Source organism: Euprymna scolopes, chromosome 19, assembly GCF_053919585.1.
Source record: "Euprymna scolopes isolate OS-2025 chromosome 19, ASM5391958v1, whole genome shotgun sequence".
Classification (NCBI taxonomy): Eukaryota; Metazoa; Mollusca; class Cephalopoda; order Sepiida; family Sepiolidae; genus Euprymna; species Euprymna scolopes.
The window spans coordinates 150,041,431-150,068,158 of record NC_136500.1 but is presented as its reverse complement, the minus strand read 5'-3'; the positions used below and the strand labels follow the sequence as shown (position 1 = coordinate 150,068,158).

Below are 26,728 nucleotides of genomic sequence, written 5' to 3'. Positions count from 1 at the left end.
ACGAATGGACGAACGGACAAGTGTGTGACTTTACAGGTCCACCCTCCTTTTGTCGGGGAACCAATAAAACTGAAGACAAGAACAGTAATTCAAATACAAAAGAAATAATATGCAACTAAGATACACCATTTAGAAATAAAAAAAATATCCTGTTAATCTCTGGAAAAAAAAACAAAAAAAAACCATAAAACTTTATCATTTATAAGAAAAAAGCATAAAATTTTATCATTTATAAGAAAAAAAAAAACAAACTTTATCATTTATAAGAAAAAAAACACAAACTTTATCATTTATAAGAAAAAACAATACATCCGTGTAAACAAAAAAAAAAAAAATTTATTTTTCAATTTACGATGATAAGCAGCAATTCTACCGAAGATGAGGATTTTTGGATGTAAAGACCAAAATAATTGTTCGACGGACAAAAAAAAAATGCTGCCAATGAAAACGATCGGACAAGAACGATTTTCCAACAACGTGGCTAATCAGCAAATAAAGGGTCATATACATATCATATCGTATAATAAAGAATGGCCATTAAATATTGTGACAACTGTTAAAGTGAATGGTTGATCTCTGGAAAATTGGCGTTTTGTTGATAACCAAGTCCGTGTCGTCGTGGCAACATTAATGCCTGGATGGGATGAGTGATGCCGTCTTCATGAAGACCAAGACCTTTGCCCGGTTTCCAACCCAAGTTCTGTAAAAGGCGGTTCCCAATGTGAGATTCTGGAATCGGTTCAGCATCCTCACCAATAAAACCTGACCAACAAAGAAACTTTTTATTACAAAGTGGAAGCTGTAATATGGAATGTCAGATATGTCAAGTAGTTTTCAAGAATTTGTTCTTTTTATAAAGATTGAACGAATTCAAGGACAAGCCAAAGAATACATGACCATGAGAGTGTTAACTTTTTTTTTTCACTCCAAAAAAAAAAAAAAAGGAGCGCAGAATGAAAGAGAGGATAAAAGAGTTAGGGAGAGAAGGTGGAAGGAGAGGGAAAGTAAGAGAGAGTGAATCACTGCAGAAGGTGGAAGGAGAGGGAAAGTAAGAGAGAGTGAATCACTGCACGAAGACAGAAGAAAAAGTTTTCTTCTGAAAAGGCTAATCAATTAGCTCTCATTACCCTGTTTGATATTGTGCTGAGAGAATGCTTTTTAACCCTGAAAACAATTTTTTTTTTTTTTTTTTTTTTATTCAATTTTCACCCCAAACAAGGCACAGTGCCACTTTGAAGCAGGGGGCTACTATTAGGGAATTAATTAGCGGGGTCATTATGAAGGGAGAAGAGTAGAAAGATGTTTGTTAACATTACACTTGAACTTCTGCATATCATTGCAGTTGGGAAAGCAGAATCCCGGAAGGGAGTTCCAAAGACCCGCAGTTCTGGGGAAGAAACTATTGGAGTAAAAGGCTTTCTTGCACCTAGGGATCTCTACTGTAAAGGGATGAGACTTAGTAGCTTGTCGGGTTTGTCGGGGGTAGTTACGTCGGGGAGGTACAAGTGTTTGCAGTTCGTCAGAGCATTCACCATTAAAGTATTTGTAGAACAGGCAGAGGGATGCAACATCTCGTCGATGGGACAGAGGTTGAAGCCCAGATGACAGTTCAGGACCTATCAGGTTTGCGACTCTTTTTTGAACCCTGTCCAGGAGCGAGAGACAAGCAGCAGATGCACCAGCCCAGATCGTGTTGAACTTGAGAGTCTGGATGGAATTTTTATGCAAGGAACCGAGGTGCAATTGATAAAATGCTTAGTAAAATTCAGGTGGTTGAAGGTTCAATCTTCAGTGCCAGCGATACTCAGAAGATCGCAAATTATTTAGGACTTCTACCTGGTCATTGCTGACAAAACAAGAACATGCTACGACCAATTAAAGAAACAATTATATGTTTTGTCTTATTAAACATTGATATGAAAACAATTAAAGAAACAATATGTTTTGTCTTATTATCAAACATTGATATGAAAACAATTAAAATTTTGTGTTTGTAAAAGGCTTTATTACACCTGTAACCCGATGATCCCCTATGAAAAAAACAACATGAATTCTTAAAATAACTCAGTTGAGCTCTGTATGTGGGTGTGATACGGTCACATAGCATAGAAAAACGAACCTCAGCTGCTGTCTGTCGCTAGATGCCTGGTTGTGTTAGTTCCCAGTGATTTCTTTCTCTGCCTGATCTCTTCTCTGGCTTTGACTCCAATCTTTTTCAGACGATCTCCAAGCAACCAACTATTGTCCATTGCAAACTGTCATCAACTGATGTCAACCCAAAAGTGTTCATAAACTGTAAATTGCTGTCGACTGTCACAAAAAACTCACCCCCCACATACCTTAACTGTCTGTAAACTAAATAAATATTGATCTCTATGTCCAGTTCTTGACCCAGTCAACATCACATTTTGATTAACAATCCTATTTCAGATGATGTTTGCGTGCCTTGGTAAACCCCTTGTTTTTCTACTAATTCTCTCTTCCTATAGTTTTGTTCTGATAATCATTTTGACTTTTTTTTTAACCACTTTCTAACGCTTAGAGAGCAGATGTTCATAGTATCGTACGGATCGTTTTCATATTATTCCAAATATTTGAACTACTGTTCTCATTTTGAGATTTATTGCCATAACATTTTGACAGATTTAACCTCAGACCTTCGTCAGGTGTATCTTATTGAACTCAAAAATCTTTCTGTCAAAGTCGAGAACCTGCACAGAATTTGGAACAATACCCTTCATTTAATCCACGGTCGTAGCATGTTCTTGTTTTGTCAGCAATGACCAGGTAGAAGTCCTAAATAATTTGCGATCTTCTGAGTATCGCTGGCACTGAAGATTGAACCTTCAACCACCTGAATTTTACTAAGCATTTTATCAATTGCACCTCGGTTCCTTGCATAAAAATTCCATCCAGACTCTCAAGTTCAACACGATACACATGAAAAAGACGAGAGGTTAAATTGGCTTAAGCGTTCAAAAAAAAAAAAAAAAAAAAAAAAAAAAAAAAAAAAGAACTCGAGATGAAAACAGTAGTCTTATAATACAAGTTATAATCATCGTCTAAAAAAATTGCAAAAACGTTTCCAGTTTTTTTGTCACTCACCTTCACAAGAACTTGGAGAATTTAATTTTCTTTGTCGTTTATGGTCACAAGATTCATGCCCATTCGGACGATATCGCATTTGTAGAGCCGTCCATTTCTGCTGCTCTTGAAGGAATCTGGACATTGAATAACCCGGAATCTATAGAAAAAGAAAAAAAAAATTACAAAAATATCTAATCATGAGTTAAGCATTTAAATTCATTTGCATATAACTAACAAGGCTACCTGGCATTGCCCGTGGCCATAGGAATACAAATTTGTCCCTTCAAAGCACTAATACCCCACCCCCTGCTTCTAGAAAATAAATTTGTTTCAAATTATTACATCGGAGGTAATGCTAATCAAAAAAATAGATAAATAAAAAAAAATACCAACTTTGTGCATGTTTGTTTTGGAGATTTTACTTTTAGCCAGACATAGAAATATATATACGTACATAGCTTTATTTAATAGATGCTTTAATAGAAAAACTGATTACTGCAATTAGTTTTTTTTTAATTTTACACAGGGTGTCTTTCTGTCCTTTAATCTTACAAATAAACTTATACATGTGACAGCATTCACTGTGGAGGATTGGTTAAACGGACTCCGTCTGAATTAAATTCACCAAAACCCGCATAAAATCGGATTGATCATTGCCAGTTTCAATCTTATAAAAAAACAAATTATGAAAATGTATAAATTATTTTTTATATTTTTTTAATATAAAATGTTGACTTAACATTGCTTTGAAAGTAATTTTACAGTTGAAGAATCTTTGAAAAACAAGTTCTTATCCAGAATTCTCCCTATATTAAAAAAAACAAAAATAAAGAAAAAATCTATATGATGTACATATCTGTGACAAAACGAAAATATCATCTTCCAAAAATCATGTAAATTGATCAAGTAGTTTTATTTGTATAAAGAAAATCATTTTCAAGTGATTAATGGGAATTCGTAGACGATTAAATTTTATGAGCATCCAAGGGATGACTATCTGGACTACCATTTTGAAAAATCTCAAAGAACAAGGGAGATAACTCAATAATAATTCATACTAATTACATTTATGTTGCAATGTCTAAGCGTTAAGATCCACAACTACATAGTTTGTCGAAACCATGTTCGTCAGTTGACGTCAGCTTATCTCGATCTGCTCCAAGCCACAACCTACCATTAAAATGTCACAAACTGAAAACAGTCCTCAACTGTTGCAAACATAAGACTGTCTAGTAATTGTCTGTATTTTTGAGATGAGGTGTTTTCATTGATTGAGATTGTTGGACTGACTTCCTCATCTTGGTTGTTATAGTCACAATGTTTCGGCCCTTTTGCCCTCCGGCCTTCATCAGGTGTTTTGTATTTTGTTCCCCAGTTCGATACAAAACACCTGATGAAGGCGGGAGGGCAAAATGGCCGAAACGTTGTGATTATAACAACCAAGATGAGGAAGTCAGTCCGACAATCTCAATCAATGAGACTGTCTGTAAACTGTCTCTGTTGTAAAATTTATTGCTACTCATTCTCAAACATAAAGTTTTGGTTTTCAACCCAAAAGTAAAATTACCCAAATTTAAAAAAAAAAAAAAAAAAAAAAAAAAAGACTAAAAAACAAGGTGCCTGTCCAAAATTCATCCCATATTAAAATAACAAAAAGAAAAGAAAAATCTGTATGAAATATGTAACCATGATGAAATATGTTAATCTCCATTGTTGGGCTATTTTGTCCCAACAACTGCAAAACCTTGATTAACAATCCTATTTCAGATTTCTTTTGTGTGCCTTGGTAAACAAATTCACCTCGATTGTCTTCTTCATAAGCTCACTCCTTTTGTTCTGCTGATCAAATTATTTCATCAATTTTTTTGTCATAGAATTTCTTTTCTTTTTTTTTTTTTTTAAATTCCAATAACTTTGGGGGTGGGAGAGACATTGTATCACTAACAAACTAAGAGAGAGGCACACACAAAACATTTTCAAGAGAACATAAAAAATTTCTTACTTTTCCTTTTAATTTTCTTCTTCCGGAACGAATTTGTCTTCCGCACTAGAAAAGCAAACCAAGTTCGGAAAATGAATTTGGGAAAATTTCTTACAACAAAATCGATTTAATTTTTTAAAATAGACATGAAAAAAGGATTGAAAACGTTAATAACAATTCTAAGCGTTTTTTGTTTTTTTTTCAACAGCTGCTGTTGTTTCGAATTGGGGGAAGAGTTTGAAAAGTTTCCTACCATAAGTTTTTTCACTCTGGCATTGTAACTAAGTTGAGAAGATCTTGGAAGTTGTTCAAATGTTCCATTCAGAATTTTCTGGAATTCTGGATCTTTATCGCCCTCGTCGATTTTATCTGTCTCCCACCAAGGAATAATTTCAGGGATTCCACATGCTGGACCTGGCTCGTGGAAGAAATCACTATGCTCATCATCGGCTGTTTAAAAATAAAAAGACGTTCAGTTGCAAATAAATTTCAGCGTTTTCTTTTAGAATTTTTCTTTTTCAAAAATTTTCATTTAAATTTAAAAATAACAGAATTATAAGGAAAGCTGAGTTTTAATCATTTTTTGGGGTTTGGTTGTTTTGTTTTACAGCATATCAACCCTTTTTTTGGGTTATTTAATGCCGAATTGCATCCAGTTATTTTGTAGAAGATTTTATTCTTCAAGTTTTTTGTATCTTCAATCACTAGTTTGTAGTGTTTGGTTTGGTTGTTTTGTAGTGGATTTTATCGTTTTTGTTCCCTACCCTGCATGAGTTTTGCAATGGGAGAAGGAAAAGAGTTACAGTATTAATGTTTGGTGTATTTTAAGTAAGGAAACCAGTCAAAAAGTGGGGGAGATAGAAAGAGAAAGGGGAAAAAGGAAAAGTGTGTGTGTGTGTTGGGGGGAGATTTTTGGTTTTTGTTGAACATAATTAAGTTTTGCAAAAGGAAGTAGAAAAACAAAAAACATCAATGTTAGGTGCATTTCGTCTCAAGAAGCCAATATCTTCAGACAGCCTGATCTGGTAGCACCAGCATTTTTTTTTTAATGAAAGAAAAGTCGAACACATTTGAAGGGGGGGGGAGGAGGGAGAAAAAAGCATTTACCTTCTCTTGATTCATCATTTGTGACAAGACCACCCTCACTTTCACTGCTGCTTAGTGAACTGCTTGTTTCGCTGAAATGAGACGCAAAAAACAAAATTCATGTACATCTGCGCCTTAAAATTGGCAAAGCGTTTCAAGTAGCAATACACATGAAAAAATTGAAATAGCTTAAAATATTTCAATATTGGTTTACATAGAAAGAGCTTGATGAGCTAAGAAAGAATCTTTTTTAATTTTTAAAATCCAATTAAAATTAAGGAAGTTATGACTATTTTTGTGCCTTACACGTTTGGATATTTTCCCCTCTTTAAGACCATATGCGTTTCGTCACATTTTTTACACCACTTTTTCAGTAAAAATGCTATATCTTTGTTAAAACACAAGACTAAGCAATGAAATTTACCATATAAGTGTATTTTTGTGCAAGGAATTAGAATATGCTACTGAAAATCTCCAAAAATTAATGATTTCCAAATAATCTGCAGTAAATGCACATAAATATGCTGCAATTCCTTAAAAATGCCATGTATGCATTAAAAGAAAAGAAGTTAAAAAAATCAAAGCTGAATTTTAATGCATTTTATGTACAAATAACTGAAATCGAAATCTAGGACTGTTTTAAAAATGAATATATTGCAATATTAATATATCAAATTAATGCTGGAGTCCCTCAGGGGTCAATCCTGGGCCCAACTCTCTTCCTGATCTACATCAATGATCTCCCAAAACACATACTTAAATCATTCGTTGACATCTATGCTGATGACATGACCATCTACGGCAACACATCAAAGGCTGTAAAAGTTCTCTTTATTCTCTCTCCTCGGATCTTGAGCACGTGGTACAGTGGGGGAAGAGGTGGCTGGTTACCTCTAATGCATCAAAGACCAAGCTCCTATCTTTACATCTTTGTGGCTCTGATCCCCATCTGGCATCAATTGAAATGGATGGCTCTCGTCTAGGGGAGGCCCCATGTTTTGATAAGCTTCTGTGTTTGACCTTTACTCCTGATCTGAAATGGAACATGTACATCAAGTCTGTTGCCAAGGTCGCTGGAAAAATGGTAGGATACTTCTACCATTCCAGAAGATATCTCACTACTGATATAATTCTCTATCTATATAAAAGCCAAGTATGTCCAAGGATGGAGTACTGCTGCCACGTCCGGGCAGGAGCTGCTAAAAACAGCCTATCCTGCCTTGACAGAGTACAAAATAGACTTTGTAGTTTAGTGGGGGATGCCCTTTTCTCTTCTCTGCAACCTCTCTCCCACAGAAGAGATGTTGCGAGCCTATGTTTATTTTATCGTTATTTCCATGGCGAGTGCTCGTCTGAGCTCCAATCTCTGGTTCCCCCTCGCCAATCTTTCACGATAAACACCCATCTAGCTGAAACCACTGTCAATAATTTTCCCCACTCTTTATCTGCGCCTAAATCAAAACGTAGATTCCATGAAAAAAGTTTCTTTCTTAGAACTGCACGCCTGTGGAACTCTCTACCGCTTGCCTGTTTCTCTCCTGACTTCAACATGGATGTCTTCAAGTCCAACATAAACAAATTCCTCCTGATGAATCGCCCCCCCCCTTAAGTAATGACACTTTATCAAATCTCTGATACTAAAGAATACTACAACACTATCTCATTGATTACTGTACATGCAATAACCCTTATCCCGAGTGGCTTCTGGACCTTGATAAGTGGTGACCTCCATGTAAAAAAAAAAAAAAAAAAAATTTCTTTGGTATTATTGGCGATTAATACCTACCGTTAACACCCCCACCCCATCTGACCACCTCTCCAAAATATGCAATTTTACCTTTGTAGGCAATTATATGTGAATGCCTTAAAAAACTTTAATGAAAGATAAAACAAGTATTATTTTAGAATTTAATGTAAAATGATTCCCCATTTTGAGCCATTCTAGCGTTTTAGGGCAGTTAACCATTATTTTCTTTCAGAGATAAATCCTGTGCCCCTTTTTTTATAAATTATTTTTCTAAAGACGATTTATGTGTGGTTTTAAGAGGGTCTTTGTGCAATTATGAGAGGTTGCCACTCTAACTTTGGGTTAATGACGGAGCTAAGGAAAATTATGTGTGAACATCCTGAAGACTTGATAGAAACAAAAAAAAAAAACAATTTTAGAATTTAGAGTGAGGGTTAGTTTCACATAAAGTTAATGTAAAATAATTCACCATTTCGAGACCATTCTAGCGTTTTAGGACAGTTGACTAATCTATTTTTTATGGGTGATAAATGGTGCACTTTTCTTTAAGAAAGGATTTTTTTTAGACACTTATATGTAGCTTACCAAGGAACTTTGTTTGATGAGGAGCTTGCCACTTAGACTTAACGTTATTGTTAGGGCTAAAGAAGGTTTTAAGAGGAGGAGGTTTGCCACTCATACCTAGGGTTAGAGGTAGGATTAAGGGAGTTTTTTTTTGTTTTTTTTTTTAAGAAGGCGTTTGACGCCCATATTTACGGTTAGTGGGCCATAATTATTGACTTTTGAGAGGGAGAAATCCTTCATGAAGGAGACAATTCTTATGTTTGTTTCTATCCAGATTGACTCATTTTGGGAAGCTGAATTTTCCTCACAGTAAATGACCTTGTGTCTAACCTCGTGGAGGGGAGGCAGGTAAATAGGAACTTAACTAGAAACTGAGCACCTCCTACAAATATTTAAATATTGATTTTGTATTTTATATATAATTGGGTAGATTAGTGTCCATTCGATTATAATCCGTTGAAAAAAATTGAAAAAAAAAAAAAAATAGGACAAAAAACATATATTGGGAGTGGGAGGGGGGGGGGATAATGCTCGCACACGTGAAGCAAAAAAAAATCATATTTCACATTTTCGTTTTTTTTTTGTAAACAAAACACTGTTTAATTCACCGTTAAAAACAAATGTAATGGATAGATGTGCACACGTTACATATTTGTTTTTCAACTATATTTTTAAAATTTGACAAAAAATAACGCCTGATTGCTGTAAAATTATATATATATATATTATCAAACCAAATAGCTCTAGTTAAGCTAATTATGTTCCGATAATATAAGCTCACACTAAATATGCAAGAACATTTTTTTCATATTCGTATTTTTTTTTAATCTTTAATTCGTTCTGGAATAAAAAACAAAACAAAAAGTTTGTTTACGGTAAAGTAATTAATATCAGCGATAGTAGCTGCTGCTGCTTCTACAAATCGTTTTTAGATACTTTTTAAAAATAGAATGATTTTTTCCAGGTGTCATGATATCAAATTGCTCGGTGCCACAAGAGAAAGTGGTTACAATTTTATTTTTAACAGATAAATGTAGTAAAAAGATTGATTTATTTAACAGTGGATGTCCGAAGAAATTTCTTTTCAAAATTTTCCAAACTCGTCATGTTGAAGTCTTTTTTTTAGCACAACAAAAAAATGAGCTGTCAAAAGAATTTCAGACAACCAAATCTATTAAAAGTGATATCTCTTCTAGTTAATTTCCAAATTTCAGGATGAAATTCTTGAGAGAAATGTGGTACGACCATTTACAAATCCGAGGGTGGGGGGTCATTACAAAATCTTACTGAAAACGCAGTTTTATGATGTTAACATTTTTAGCACTTTATTTGCTTAAAACTCTTAAAATATATAATGTAAATTATTATTTATTAATTTATTTGAAAGTATATTCATTTTCGAACAAAACGGTGGTATATTGAGGACTTAACGTGCTTTGGTTTTTAAAATAATGCTTTTAACAGAACCCCCTTGAAATCTGTATTTATCCGAAGCGTTTTATCGTCCGTGTGTATTGCTATTTAAGGCATCGATAATGTAAGCAAGATCTTAATCTCGCATTTTTAATATTTTTGTATTTCTTCTTCAAATGTAAAAAAATTCATTATTTTTAAGCAAAAAATGCGTTTTAAAAAAATATGAGGATTTATCATATATATAAATTTAAATTATCATATATATACATTTACATTAGAAGAAACGGTAAAAAAAAATACTGTACAAGGGTACATATCCCAAACTGACAATAACAATAAATTTAGATTCATTATTTACTACAAGAAATTTAAGACCCAAATTCTTTTAGTAAAAAAACAATGTTTTCAAATGATTGGAAAATAAATAAAAATAAATAAAAATATACTTAATTTAGTATCTTTTTGCATACCAACATGCAAACTTATTTTTGCATACCAACATGCAAATTTATTTTTTGCATACCAACATGCAAATTTATTTTTGCATACCAACATGCAAATTTATTTTTGCATACCAACATGCAAATTTATTTTTGCAATACCAACATGCAAATTTATTTTTTGCATACCAACATGCAAACTTATTTTTGCATACCAACATGCAAACTTATTTTTGCAATACCAACATGCAAATTTATTTTTGCATACCAACATGCAAATTTATTTTTGCAATACCAACATGCAAATTTATTTTTGCATACCAACATGCAAATTTATTTTTGCATACCAACATGCAAATTTATTTTTGCAATACCAACATGCAAATTTATTTTTGCATACCAACATGCAAATTTATTTTTGCATACCAACATGCAAATTTATTTTTGCAATACCAACATGCAAATTTATTTTTGCATACCAACATGCAAATTTATTTTTGCATACCAACATGCAAATTTATTAACTTCTATAAGCAATACAGAACACAGATAAGGTGTTGCTATTGTATAAACTGGAATTGACTAAAAATATTTTGAGACCTCACCATAAATGCGAGAAATGAGTAGATTATTTAGAAAAATGTTCTCAACATGAGAAGGGGAGGGGCTTTGTTAACTATTCTGTACTTTCAACTAACAATTTAATAAGTTAATAAATAAAATGAATACAAAACTTTGTATTATTTGGATTCATCGGACGACTATTCTCGTCTTGAGTGTGATTTTCACAATGTTTCGGTTGATGTAACTTCCGACCTTCTTCAGGCGTATTTTGTCGAACTTGGGAATGTTTCTGTCGAACTCGGGAATTTGGATGGAATTTTGAGCGAAACCCTTTATTTACTTCACGGGGGTAGCATGCTCTTGTTTTGTCAGCCATAATTGGATAGAGGTCCTAAGTAACTTGTAATTGCATTTTTCGGTCGCCCACACTGAGGATTGAACCTTCAACCTTCAGGAGAATATCACTTTTTACAATTGATCTACTCTAACCACTGTGCCACGCGTCAATACAAAACTTGTTGAAACAGAAAATGAGCAACCCAAAAGAGGAACTAAATTTGACCAAACACCATTTGCTGCAGATTTTGAGACTGGTATTCTTCTGCTTTGTCTATTATTTAGATAGTTCAGATAATTATTCTTGTAGAGTTGTTAGTTTTACGTTTCAGACGATGTAACCTTTGACTTTCAAAGAAAATATGAAAATGTGAAAAGAATGAGAACACAAAAATTATCAATCCTCGTTGCGAAATTCTCAAACATAAATTCTTGGTTGTCAACATGAAAGTAAAATCACCCAAATTAAAAAAAAAAAAGACTAAAAAACCTTGATTCTTGTCCAGAATTCATTCTATATTAAAATAAGAAAAATAAAGAAAAATCTGTATGGAGTATGTACTCGTGACAAAACAAAAATATCATATTCAAAAATCATACAAATTCATCAAGTAGTTTTATTTTTATTCAGAAAATCATTTTTAGGCAATTAATCAAAATTTGTAGGCATAACAAAAAATCTCAACAGTTTGAATTATTGTTGAGTTATCTTACCTGTTTTTTAGATTAGCAGTGTGAGACAATTGTTCCTTTCTTACTCTGAAAATGCGATTTTGTTAGTTAAAAATAAAACCAGTTAATTTATGTGATTTTTGGAATATGATATTTTCGGTCCATACATTTCTTTGTTTTTGTTGTTTTTCATATAAGGGTGGGGTTCTAAATAAGAACAAAAAACACTTACTGATGAGAGAATTCCATCTTCCGACTGTCTTTACTTTTGTTTCCGTTTGTACAAAAAAAGTCATATTTCCGACTACGTTTCCGTTTGCCTGGGACTATGTTACCAGCATCATCCGATTCGGCGAGATATTTTTCATTTAGATTGCTATCCTCAAGTAGCTCTTTCTGTCGTGACACAAGACGCTGATTACGAAGTTTACATCGGCTGAGCGCAAAATCCACACACGGAATCGGATCTACCGTCATGCTTTTGTATTTACGTCGCCTCCTCTGCGTATCGACAGGGGAGAACGTCTCTGGAACGGAATCAGACTCCACCGGTGGAACGGCAGCAGAAAGAGGGAGTCCGATCTGAGAGAGACGTCGGACAACATCTAAATCATCAGAGTCACTGTGGCGGACAACGCTCTGAATGTAATCTTTGAACGCCTCGTCGAGACTGCTCTCCGACGCCTCGCTCAAGTTACCGCTCTCCCAAATCAGGCTAGGATTCGACCGCCGCTTCTTTGGTTTCTTTTTGCGATGCTGTCTGCGGACTATTGGTACAGAGTTCTCGCCTCCATTATTCCTGGAGGTTTCCTCGAGAGCATTTGTCAAGTCTTGTACCAGTTCATCCATTTTCTCCAGATTACACGTTGACAAAACATGCAGATTTTGAAATTCTTTCACAATATAGTTCTCCATTTGATGTCTGCTTCCATCACACGTACTAAACTGGAAAGAGAGACAAAAGATACAGAAAGTGACCACCATCCTCTACACACGTGACCCAATAACCTGCACCACCTGAACGATATAGGGTCCACGGCTCTACAGACAAATTTATCTTTAGTTGACCTTTGATAACTAAATATTTTTGTTTAATAGCCAAATAGAAAAGTTACTAGCCAAACTTACATGGTTTTTGGAATATGACATTTTTGTTTCATGATGAGTATGTACATCATAAAGATTTTTCTTCATTATTTTTTTAAACAGTCTTAGTTTAAAAAAAAGAGTATATTGTTCTATTGAATCTTTTATTGTTTAAATAATTTGACTTTGCTTGTTTTATTAAAAAACAAAGGTGGAAAACGCATTTTTCATTCAGGCCAGGCCACTAATATATATATATATATATATATATATATATATATATATAAATAAAAAAAAAATCCAATTACGGGATTTCCTTGGATTTAACTTGTGCAAATGGAAATTCAATTAACTTTCTTGAAGTTATATATTTGGATTTTACCGTCACTGGATTATTTATCTTTCACCAGACTATTCATTCACGTGTAATCAACTTTTTCTTTACCATATTCCCTCTGCTTCACTTTTTTGTTATCAAGTAAGATCTTTGACTTATTTGTTGTTTCATCAAATACTTTTGCATGCAAAATCCGATCCCGCATTTTTCTAATTCCTACCCTCTGATGAGAAGGAAAGTATTTCTTCGAAACTCCGCGGATTAAGGACTATCCACTTATCTAGTGTTTCCTTTTCAGATTAAATATGTTTTAAACTCTTTTTCAAAGTGTTTTTTAACATGTTTTATTAACTGTTGGCTCGTATATATATATATCTATATATATATATATAGATATATATATATAAGTGAAATTGTGTGTGTGTCTGTGTGTGTACATTTCCCTACCACATTACCCTGTCAATTTTCTGTCTACAAACTTGAGATTTGGCTATTAAGGGGTCAAAGTTCAACGATTTGACCTTTGAAAACTCTACGAAACTCCTCCGCCAATTTTGCATCTAAACACTTGAAATTTTAGATGTAGGTTGCTTGGACATGGATCAAACTTTTTAATTTGATTTGAGCCCCAAAAAAAATTAATGTTAAGGGGTTAAAATTGGGGTCAAAGTTAAAAATTTTTTACTTCTGCTGTCTACCAAATTACTCAGCCAATTTTTAATCTAAACATTTGAAATTTTACATAAAGTGTATTCAGAGATAGGGCAAGCTTTTTAATCAGTTTTTGGCTGAAAATTTGGCTGTCAAAGAGGCAAAGTTCAAAAGATTTGACCTTTGCGGTCTCTAGACAACTACTCAGCCAATTTTCGGTCGCAACATTTGAAATTTGACATACAGGGTATTCAGACATGCGGCAAGCTTTTGAATCAGTTTTGGGATGAACATTTGGCTGCCAAAAGGTCAAAGTTGAAAGAGTTGACCTTTGCAGACTCTATCAAACTCCTCCACCAATTTGGGGTCTAAACACTTGAAATTTTAGATGTAGGTTACGTGGACATAATTAAACATTTTTAATTTGATTTGAGCTCAAAACAATAAATGTTAAGGGGTCAAAGTTTTTAAAATATTTGAGGTTTGCGGTCTCTACTAACTTTTCTCTATGGTAGTTAAGGAAACCTATTATATAGAAAGGCATTACCGTACATATGCACATAAAATTATTAACAGCACAGGGCCCGAGCAAAGCTGGGTTGAACTGCTAGTATATATATATATATATATATATATATATATACATACAGTGCCATGCAAAAGTATTGGATACATTACATCTTTCTTCATAACTTTAATTAGGGTTCAAGATTTTACCTAAAATTTGGTCAGTATATTCCTATTACTATTCTAAATTATATTTGGAGTAGTAATTACAAAATCAAAGTTTAGAAAGTTTATATTTAAGGAAAAATATGAATTAACAAAACGCAAAAGTATTGGATACACCTTTTAAAAATTCTTTTTCTGAAATAAATTTAAATGACTTTTGCTTAGCGTGTTGCAATAATGCAAACGAGTTATCACTGATCAATCAGAGAGCTTTATATTAAAATAATTTTATAAAATCCTTCCACTCCTTCAAAGCCAACCAGTTTATTTTAAAAAAAGCCTAAAACTAAAGAGTTGTCAATAGACATTCATCAAAAAATCATTGATAATCACAAAGAAAGAAAAGGGTATCGAATAATATCAAAGGAACTTAATCTACGACTTAGTACAGTTGGAAACGTTATTAGAAAGTTTAAAAATCCTGGTGAAGCTGTTGCAAATCTTCCAAGATGTGGTCGGCCAAGGAAATTAAACGAAAAAAAAAATCAAGGTGGGTAAGCAGAAAGGTACAAAAAAACCCTTTTCTTACTCGTGGTGAAATTCAAACCGACCTCAGAGAAGCTGGGATTAATGTGAGCAAGGATACAATCAGTAGAGTTCTAAATCGTGCAAGTTTTGTATCAAGGGGGAACAATCCCAAGAATTTTGGAACAAGGTAATCTGGTCAGACGAAACGAAAATCGAAATATTTGGAAGAAACACAGCAACACGTGTATAGCATAAAAATGGCACCGCCTATAACAAAAAGAATACCATTCCTACGGTAAAGTTTGGCAGTGGTTCGATTATAGTATAGGGGTGTTTTTCATCGAAAGGTACTAGTGACCTAGAAATCATCAATGGTAGAATGAATGGACGTATGTACAGGGAGATTTTGAAGAAAAACCTCCAGAAATCTGCTGACTTGTTGGGACATAATAGCAATTTCGTGTTTCAGCAGGACAATGATTCCAAGCTGCCAAACTATCCAAAGAATGGCTTAGAAATAACTGAATTAACGTTCTTATTTGGGCTAGTCAGTCTCCGGACCTCAACCCAATTGAAAATTTGTGAAAAATATTGAAGATCAATGTTCACAAGAGGAATCCACAAAATATTCAACAACTAGAACATTTCTGCAAAGAAGAATGGTGCTAAATACCTGCATATCTTTGCAAAAAACATGTGTGCAACTATAGAAAGCGATTGGAAGCTGTTGAACGCAATAAAGGCTATGCAACCAAATATTAAATCAATGTATCCAATACTTTTGTGTTAGTTGATTTATATTTTTCTTTAATATAAACTTTCTAAAGTTTAATTTTGTAATTACTACGCAAATATTAGTTAGAATAGTAATAGGAATATACTGACCAAATTTCTTAGAAAAGATTTGTATTTTTCTTTTGGAATGAAAAAATAACCTTCTTAGTGACACTCAATATGGTTTCCGTTCTGCTAGATCTACAGCAGATGTCCTTACAGTTATATCGCATAGGATTAGCAAATCTCTCGACGGTGGCAATCTTTCTAGGGCAATTGCTCGACATATCTAAAGCCTTTGATAGGGTATGGCATAAAGGTTTACTTCATAAGATCGCTAGCTATGGTATAGCTGGAAAAGTCTTCTCAATTATTAAATCATTTCTTTCTGATAGGTTCATAAGAGTAGTAGTTGAGGGGCAAAAATCAGAAGCTCACAGTATTAATGCCGGTGTCCCTCAGGGATCCATCCTGGGCCCAACTCTTTTCCTGATCTACATTAATGATCTTCCAAATCATATCCTTACATCATTTGTAGACATTTATGCTGACGACACTACCATTTATGGTACCACATCTAAGACAGTAAACGAGCAAGTTCTCTCCAATTCTCTCTCCTCTGATCTTGAGCACGTAGTACAATGGGGAAAGGAGTGGCTGGTTACTTTTAATGCATCTAAAACCAAGCTTCTCTCTTTACATCATCAACATTCTAATCCACATTTGTCATCAATTGAAATGAATGGCTCTCGTCTTCAGGAGGCCTCAAGTTTTGACAAGCTTCTGGGCTTGACCATTACTCCTGATCTTAAATGGAACACGTATATCAAATCTGTTGCCAAGGCCGCTGGAAAAATGGTGGGATCTTTCTATTGATCCAGTAGATATCTCACTGCTGATGCTATTCTCTATCTATATAAGAGCCAGGTACGTCCAAGGATGGAATACTGTTGCCACATCTGGGCAGGAGCTGCTAGAAAGGACTTGTCCTGCCTTGATAGAGTTCAAAATAGACTTCGTAGCCTCGTAGGAGATGTCCTTTTCTCCTCCTTGCAACCTCTATCTCACAGAAGAGATGTTGCGAGTTTGTCTCTGATGTATCGTTATTTTCATGGAAAGTGTTCAACTGAGCTTCAATCTATGGTCCCCCCTCGCCAAACTTTCACAAGAAACACTCGTCTAGCTGTAAACACTATCAATAATTTCCCCCACTCTTTATCTGTGCCTAAACCTAAACGTAGATTCCATGAACAAAGCTTCTTTCTTAGAACTGCACGCCTGTGGAATTGTCTTCCGTTTTCTTGCTTTCCGGCTGACTACAATATGGTTGTGTTCAAGTCTAAAGTAAATAAGTTCTTGATGAGCCGTTCCATATAAGTTATTAAATTTACCAAATTTTCATTACTAATGATTACTATATTGACCAACTTCTACTGTACACTCTTTAACCTTTATCCTTGAGTGGCCTCTGGGCCTTGATAATGTGGTGATGCCTTTGTAAAAAAAAAAAAAAAAAAAAACTGATTTGAATGTGTTTGTTTTTAATTCTATTTGAAATCTTTATAAACAAAAAGAATTGACCATTTTTTTCATTCTAACCGAACAGAATAGATACGAAGTTTGTTTTGAACTAAAAAACATGATTTAAAATGAGTTAAGACGCAAATAAACTTATTCAGATAAGTAGAAGAGTCTTGCCTTTGGTAACATTTATTTGGGGCATATTTGCTTTTCATCTCTTTTTCTTCTATTAGTTACAGTAACAAATACCTGAATTCATTTTTTTTTGGGGGGGGGGGGGTATAAATTTAAATGTTGATATAACTTCCTTTCTAATTTAGAAAACTTCTTAATGTTTTCCCAGTAGGCATTTTATCCAAGATTTTATTAAACTCATTGTGAGATTATCATCTATTTTTGTTACTTGTGCCCAAAGCAAAAAAAAAAAAAAAAAAAATACAATAAAATGTTCATTATTTCTGAAGAAGACAACGACAGTGTCCAACTGGTGCCAATGAAAAACCTTGCCTAGAGAATTTTAAATCTTTTAATAATCAAGTGTGAACTCCCTGAGAGAATGCATATAGACGTTTAGTGAATAGGTGCAAAATGGTCTACAAAAGGAATAAGCAATTTAATTCTCCAATATTTACTTTGTTTGACCAATGAAAGAAATCAGACTAGAATCAATGTTAAATCTGTGAATGGGACTTATAACTCGTTCTGTGGCTCTTAGTTTTATGTTGTAAATGAACAATTTCTAATAAATAAATGTTTATTTCATTTTTTTTATTCTTAAAAAAGAAAAAATAAAGAAAGGATATTTAGCAGAACAAATAAATGTTATCGTAACCAATAAAAGTTAATTTTATTCCTACCTGGCTCATTTGTTTTGGTTTTATTCCTACCTGGCTCATTTGTTTTGGATTTATTCCTACCTGGCTCATTTGTTTTGGTTTTATTCCTACCTGGCTCATTTGTTTTGGTTTTATTCCTACCTGGCTCATTTGTTTTGGTTTTATTCCTACCTGGCTCATTTGTTTTGGTTTTATTCCTACCTGGCTCATTTGTTTTGGTTTTATTCCTACCTGGCTCATTTGTTTTGGATTTATTCCTACCTGGCTCATTTGTTTTGGTTTTATTCCTACCTGGCTCATTTGTTTTGGTTTTATTCCTACCTGGCTCATTTGTTTTGGTTTTATTCCTACCTGGCTCATTTGTTTTAATTTTATTCCTACCTGGCTCATTTGTTTTGGTTTTATTCCTACCTGGCTCATTTGTTTTGGTTTTATTCCTACCTGGCTCATTTGTTTTGGATTTATTCCTACCTGGCTCATTTGTTTTGGTTTTATTCCTACCTGGCTCATTTGTTTTGGATTTATTCCTACCTGGCTCATTTGTTTTGGTTTTATTCCTACCTGGCTCATTTGTTTTGGATTTATTCCTACCTGGCTTATTTGTTTTGGATTTATTCCTACCTGGCTCATTTGTTTTGGATTTATTCCTACCTGGCTCATTTGTTTTGGTTTTATTCCTACCTGGCTCATTTGTTTTGGTTTTATTCCAACCTGGCTCATTTGTTTTGGTTTTATTCCTACCTGGCTCATTTGTTTTAATTTTATTCCTACCTGGCTCATTTGTTTTGGTTTTATTCCTACCTGGCTCATTTGTTTTGGATTTATTCCTACCTGGCTCATTTGTTTTGGTTTTATTCCTACCTGGCTCATTTGTTTTAATTTTATTCCTACCTGGCTCATTTGTTTTAATTTTATTCCTACCTGGCTCATTTGTTTTGGTTTTATTCCTACCTGGCTCATTTGTTTTGGTTTTATTCCTACCTGGCTCATTTGTTTTGGTTTTATTCCTACCTGGCTCATTTGTTTTGGTTTTATTCCTACCTGGCTCATTTGTTTTGGTTTTTAACAAGAGCAATAAAAACATTGCTCTTTATTTAATCTTAAAAATTCAGTTTTTCCGAGTGGATTTGAAAAAAAAAAAAAAAATGCCAACATTGGAAGAAGTAAGCCTTCTTTTGACTTCAAGGTTTACAGGTGCTTTGAATTTTTTGGGTATTTTTTTTTACGAGAGTACCTAGCGTAGTATAAACAACTCAACCTCCCCATGTTAAGAACAGAGGAATAAATACCTCCAACCTCGAAAGCCATTCTTAACATGGGGAGGTTGAAGTGTTTATCCTACACTGAGTACTCTTGAAAATAAAAAAAATACTAAAAAAATTCAAAGCACCTGTAAACCTTGAAGTCAAAACAAGGCTTGCTTCTTCCAAAGAAGATGCCGCCATTTCTTTTTAAATTTGCTGGGAAAAACTGTATTTTTGAGATTAAATAAAGAGCAATAAAACTTACTTGAAAACCAAAACAAATGAGCCAGGCAGGTATAAAATTATCTTTTATTGGCTACGGTAACATTTATTTCTTGCATATATATATATATATATATATATATTTTTTTGTATAGTTGTTTGTTTTCTTACTGTTACTTTTCTGCATGTTTCATGTAGTAATGTTACATGGCGGCCATATTTGTAAAATTTAGTACTAGTGCAGAGAGTGATCCGGACATAAATAATAACGTTATTATTTAAAAAGCCATTCTTAACATGGGGAGGGGAGTGTGTTTTGTACCTATTCTATACTTCAACCTTACAATTGAATGAAAAAAACATATCATAAAACTTTAATTAAACTTGGAAATATGATTTAAAAAATAGCGCGGATCAGTAAGTGCACTAGCACCTAAAATTTTACTTGGTTTACACCTTAACATTTTCTTTCAAAATGACGACTTGTACAGGTTCTCAGGTATGCTGAAAATGAATATTGCATTTAAATTTTCCACAAATTAGTAGTTTTCCGGATATTAAGCAATGTAATTCTTTATGTTATAAGTGGTGGCCATTGTTGTACGTGCATATATTTTGTCGCGTGTGCAGCAATAATAATAGTGCATGCTTGCAACAATGGTTGGTTGTTTTTGTTTTACGGCATATCAACCTTTTTCAGGTTATTTAATGCCGAATCTACTTATTTTGAGGAACAATTTTTAATGGAGTATATATATTTTTTTTACGTCGGATTCTATTTAACCCATAGTTGGGACCCTAACAGGTACTACCACTCTGGGTCAGAGTGGACCTGGGAGCAATGGCAATTAAAGGGTGGCTCCACACTCCCTAAGGCCCGCAAAGTGGGGCCTCACCATCGGATATAGTTTTAGGTCATATCCAGGACCGCTTGCAACAATGGTCACCACACATAACAAAGATTTCATTGCTTTTAATATCCAGAAAACTACTTATTTGCAGAAAATTTAAATACAATATTATAGGTTTTAAGTGCTGGCCAATGTTCCTATTTACAATGTCTCCCCATGTGGGGCCCACGGGACAGAGTTAGACACCAGGGTCGTTTTTTAATGTGGAGAAAGGGAACAAAAATAAAAATTGTCTCAGTCTTGAAGGATTTCTCCTCCACTGACAGAGAACAAGAAATTGAAGTGCTGTATCTAAAGAACAGATACTACACTTTGATCTTCGTTCTAAACACCCGAACACCCATAAAAAATCAATCCTTCAAAGGTTAGTGTTCAGTTGGTACACGTCGACATTTTCATAAAAAAAAAAATAAATAAACATTATTGGAAATATGCCATAATGTATATACCGAGAAGAGAAAGGGGATTAAAGGGCCGGTTAAAAAATGTTCATGTCGAAACTAAAACATTTAAAAAGTACATGTCCACGTGAAAAGAAACAATTTACAAACATAACGTCTGCAGGTGAATGCATCACAAAAATTTCGGTTTGTATTACTGTACACATAGATTCAAAAAGTTGTCAAAAAAAAAAAAAAAAAAATATATATATATATATATATATATATATAACAAATGAATGTTATCAAAAGCAAGATAAATTACTTTTCTGCCTAAATAGATAATAATTTGGTAATGTTTTTATTTAATGTAACATGTTTTTATTCAGCTCGAAAAATATACAATGTTTATCGATGTATCGGAAAATTGCAAATGGCGGGGGCACTCACTGGTGAACACGGAAAGTTTGGGAAAATGGGTTAAAACTAAAAAGTACACAAAATACTATTAAAACCCCACCCCACCGAATATATGTCAGCATTGCCACGGTAACATATATTGAGCTAATTTTTAACAGCATTTTTTTTTTGTTTTTACTCATTTTCCCAAACTTACCGTGTTCACCAGAGAGTGCCGTCGCCATTTTCAATTTTCCGATACATCGGTAAACACTGTATTTTTTTTTTTTGCTGAATAAACATGTTACATTAAATAAAAACACTAAAAACTTATTCAGTTAGATAGAAAAGTAACTTATCTTGTCTTTGATAACATTTATTTGTTATATATTTATTTTTTGACAACTTTTTTGAATCTGTGTGTACAGTAATATAAACCCCAAATTTCTCTAACACTTAAAAACGGTATTTTTTCAGATTAGGTCCACCTCCACAATTTTCTTTTAAATGACGACTTTTATAGGTTTTTGACTCTGCTGAATACAGAAATCGCATTGAAATTTTGCAGAAATAAGTAGTTATAGAGATATAATAAGTTGTTTTATGCATTGTATTCTTTGGCGGCCAGCTTTGTTACGCGCGCAGATTTGTTTATGGCGCGCGCACGCACGTAAAAAAGATGGCCGCCAAAGAATACAATGCATAAAACAACTTATTATATCTCTATAACTACTTATTTCTGCAATATTTCAATGCGATTTCCGTATTCAGCGTAATCGAAAATCTCTACAAGTCGTCATTCAAAAGAAAATTGTTGAGGTGGAGGTGGAGGTGGAGTCCACCTCAGGTGGACCTAATCTAAAAATTTACCTTAAAAACAATTTATCACAAAATACAAAAATAAGCAACAATAAAAATATATCAATAAAATAATGCAGTGTAAACATATTTTTTTCTGTTTCAGGAACTCAACTTTCATTTTATGTGGTCATAATCTTAACTGTAATCATAACTCGTTTGCATTTTTTTTTTTTTTACTAAAGCCATGGGGGTGGATTTATAGGAGCACAATTATTAAAACAAAAACTTATAAAGAAAATCGGATTAAAATCAAGTTCCACCCGTCTTTGTTTACATTTCTTCGTCAGCTGATATTTATGCTTGACAGTGAATGCCCTGGAAATGTCAATTCTGATTACTGTTTACCAGTTTTAAAATATGCAAACGAACTTGGCTGTTTGTCAGAATAACAGAATATTTTAAAACAGGTAAACATTAATCAGAAGTGACTTTTCCAGGGTATTCATCGTCAAGCAATCAAGCATAGCCGACGAAGAAATGTAAACAAAGACGGACGAAACTTTATTTTAACAAAAATACAGGTTGGGGGTCGGAGAAGAGTCGAAATTCAGTTATTTCTTAGTTAATCCAGAGAAGCCTGAATTAGTCCCGGAAATGGCCGAAGCTGTTTACGATCTGAAAATTTGAGATTTTTTTTCAACTTGATTTTTTTTTTTTTTTGAAACGATAATCGGGACTGACTACGCCAGTACTAAAATTATCTGGGTCCTTATATATATATATATATATATATATATATATATATATATATATATATATATATATATATATAAATTTTATTAGCAAACACGAAAAGCAGCCGAGAAAGTCATTCATTTTAGTTTGAATTTCTTCAACATACTTACAAAAGAAAAAAAATACAGACTGAAACAATTATTCGATTTATTTTTAAATAAAAAATTTCCAAAATATTGTTTGTTTTTAAATAAAAAATATAATTGTTTCTCCATTTTTTAAAAAAATTATTTTTACAGAAACAAATCAATAGTTGTTTTCACGGATTCTTCTTTTTTTTTTCTAGCAAATATTGACGGGCTATTTGGGGGGTGGGGAAGAGAGGACGAAAATAGAATAAATTATGAAACAAACAACAACAGAATTGAACGATAATTAATGCATTTGATTCCAACAAAATGACCGAATAAAATAATAATAATAATTTTTTTTTTACTTACAAGACAAACATTAGCCTTTTTTACGGCTTTTTCTCGGCAGACTGTCACGTGACAACGTTCAAGTCTCGCCATTTCTCGCGGGACTTGCATCACGTGACGTCATTTCCCCCCTTCTCCTTCGTCTCTTCACCTTTGCACGTGTTAACATTATTACCTGTCACAACCTGAGTAGTTTATCGTCATGTCAGATAAGTCGAGGAGACGTCCTCGACAATCTACCTGAAAGAGGCGGGGCTATTTTTAACCTTGCATCTGTAGTACTGTGGCATGTTTCTGGGCAGATCCACCCTCCCAGACTTTACATATACTCACTGTAATGAATGACCCATTTTTTTTTTCGTGGAGTTTGCTTCGGCATATTCCGACAGTTTACGTAAACCGCCGAAATATGGCAAAACGCTCAACCAAATACAACAAACGACAGTTAATAAATTTGAAGAGAATGTTAGTTTTAATCGTGCAAAAATTTAAATCATTAAAAATAAATTATTTCAATTACGACAAATCTGTAACAGATTATGCTACAGTCGCCGGGAAAATAGTTCTTTCTTTGACAGAAATCGAAATTAATCGGGAGCAACTAGGTGTATCAGAATTTTTGTATGAATTTTTGACACTCCTAACACGAAACTGCGAATAAAATATAAAAAAAAAAAAAAACTCGTAATTTTTCTTTTAAAAGTGGGTTGTTTATTTTCTTTATGGAATATACTTCCAAAATAAACTATTAAAGTTGTTTAAAAAATAATAGAAATATTATTTTTTTTTATTTAAAAAAAAACAGTGTTTACAAAGTGCCGGCGTGCGTTCAGGCAGCCATTTTTTTTTTTTTTTTTTTTTTACGTAATTAAATCAATTGAATTTTACGAGTTAATTTTTTTTTTCAATTTTTAAACTTTAAAAATCTATCAAAATTTTTCTATTGGTTAAATTTTTACGATATTTTCAGGGTCAATGTGAAATTTTATGCTCTTTCCAATAAACTGAATATAATATTTTAGACAAACGTTTTTTTAAATTCACCCCCCATTTTGAAATGTCTATTAAAATTTTAATAATTAATTTATGTACCAAAGTTTTATATATCACAAATTGAAGATAAAAGATCAATAAATAATATATTGTAAATTAAAACAAAACAAAAAATAAAAGAAGTGTTTTTTTGGGAAATGTACCTGTAAAGTCTAAAGTGTAAAACCTTTTTTTTTTTTAAAGCACGTTGATTTTTTTTTTAAATTATTTGTTCTGCTTCTGCTTATATTGTCCAGTAAGTAATGGACGATAACAACAATTTTTTCTATTTCATTCAACATTTTCTTTTTTTAGATATTTAAAAAAAAAATTTCACTCGACAAAAAAGAATGAAAATATAATAAATCAAAAATTTCGTTGATTTTCTTTAAATCTTTTTTAAAGAAAGCCGATTTAAAAGAACAAATATTGCATGATTTGCTATTAAACCTATTATTTTTTCAAAATTTGGCCTTTGCTCCTTTAATTGAAAAAAAAAATTAGGGTTTGAATTACATATTTCAAGTAGTTATAAGCTTGTAAAAATAGGAGGTCGAATTATTCAATATTTTCTCACGCATTTTTAAAATCGGTTTCCGACACTGCGAGAGCAGTACGAGATGCCAAACATGTGAAAGAAAATGCACTTAAAAAAAAAAAAAAATAATATGTATCGTTGATGACAAATTCACTTGGAAGTGCGTGAATGGCAGTGGGCCTCTAGGTGTGTCAGAATTTTTTGGGAATTTTTGACACCCCTAACACAAAACTGCGAATAAAATATAAAAAACTCGTAATTTCTCTTTTAAAAGTGGGTTGTTCAATTTCTTTATGGAATATACTTCCAAAATAAACTAGGTTGTTTGAAAAATAATAGAAATATTATTTTTTATTTTTTAAAAAACAGTGTTTACAAAGTGCCTGCGCGCCTTCATGCAGCCATTTTTTTAACGTAATTAAATCAATTGAATTTTACGAGTTAAATGTTTTTCAATTTTTAAACTTTAAAAATTTATCAAATTTTTTCTATTGGTTCAATTTTTAAGATACTTTCAGGGTTAATGTGAAATTTTATGCTCTTTCCAATAAACTGAATATTATATTAAAGACAAGCGTTTTTTTTAATTCATCCCCCCCCATTTAGAAATGTCTATTAAAATGAAAATAATTAATTTTCTCACCTCAAATTTATATATCACAAATTGAAGATAAAAGATAAATAAATAAAATAAGCTAATTTAAAACAAAAAAAGAACAGTCATTTGCAAATTTACCTGTAAAGTACAAAGTTTAAAACCTTTTTTTTAAAAACCATGTTGAATTTTTTTTGTTTTTTTTAAGTGAAACCTTATAATTTTGTTATATTGTTCAGAAAATTTCGTAGAATTACGACAATTTTTCTATTTCATTCAATGTTTATTTTAGATATTAAAAAAAAATTCACTCCATAAAGAAGAAATAAAATATATTAAATCAAAAACTCATGTATTTCTTTAAGAGAATAAAAAAATAAAAAATCTAAAATCGGTCGACTGGGTTTTTTTTTCATGGCAAAAACTGATAAGTGAAATGGGATTATTTTTCACCTATGGTGGCCCATATTTACTAACTTTTGTTTACAGCCAGCAATAGAAAGAGACATTAATTCTGGTGCTTAATGCCACCAGAGATGTCAACTCAAAGAAAAGCAGACATTTGTCTCCCTTTATTTCAACTGTGAAACACATCTGATGTTGCGTTTTTTTGAATCCTTGCTTAAAAAAGTATTTTATTTAAAAAGTACATGGAATATAAAATATAAATATGGATACATTATTAACAATGAAGAATGGAAATACCCATTGATTAGTATGTTTTTATAGGTAAGTGATTTTTTGGAACGTATATATATATATATATATATATATATATATATATTAAAGAAAATCAACAAATGTTAACATAATTCGATAATATATATATATATATATATATATATATATATATATATTATCGAATTACATTAAAATTTGTTGATTTTCTTTAAATCTTTTTTAAAGGAAACCGATTTAAAAAAACAAATATTGCATAATTTGCTATTAAACCTGTTATTTTTTAAAAATTTGATCTTTGCTCCTTTAATTGAAAAAAAAATAGGGCTTGAATTACATTTTTCAAATAGTTATAATCTTCGAAAGATAGGAGGTCGAATTATTCAAGTTTTTATCACGCATTTTTAATGGCGATT

At 32.6% G+C, this 26,728-nt stretch overlaps 1 protein-coding gene across 1 annotated transcript; it reads right to left on the bottom strand.

Moving 5' to 3' along the window:
- Positions 1–259: 259 nt before the first annotated feature.
- Positions 260–23,676, bottom strand: LOC145240053 (G patch domain-containing protein 2-like). Its single transcript, XM_080103675.1, has 7 exons — positions 23,491–23,676; positions 12,126–12,838; positions 6,176–6,246; positions 5,322–5,518; positions 5,090–5,134; positions 3,106–3,244; positions 260–762 (listed from the first exon to the last, which is right to left on the bottom strand). The coding sequence occupies exons 1-7, from the start codon at positions 23,578–23,580 to the stop codon at positions 557–559; spliced, it is 1,461 nt and encodes a 486-aa protein (XP_079959801.1). The 5' UTR covers positions 23,581–23,676; the 3' UTR covers positions 260–556.
- Between the last annotated feature and the right edge of the window lie 3,052 nt (positions 23,677–26,728).

Coding starts and splice junctions, on each gene's coding strand:
- LOC145240053 (XM_080103675.1), bottom strand. CDS start 23,580: ATGCAAGTCCCGCGAGAAATGGCGAGACTTGAACGTTGTCACGTGACA. Junction 6,247..12,125: donor AAGATGGAATTCTCTCATCA/GTAAGTGTTTTT, acceptor GTCTCATTTCAG/CGAAACAAGCAGTTCACTAA. Junction 763..3,105: donor TTCTCCAAGTTCTTGTGAAG/GTGAGTGACAAA, acceptor TTTGTTGGTCAG/GTTTTATTGGTGAGGATGCT.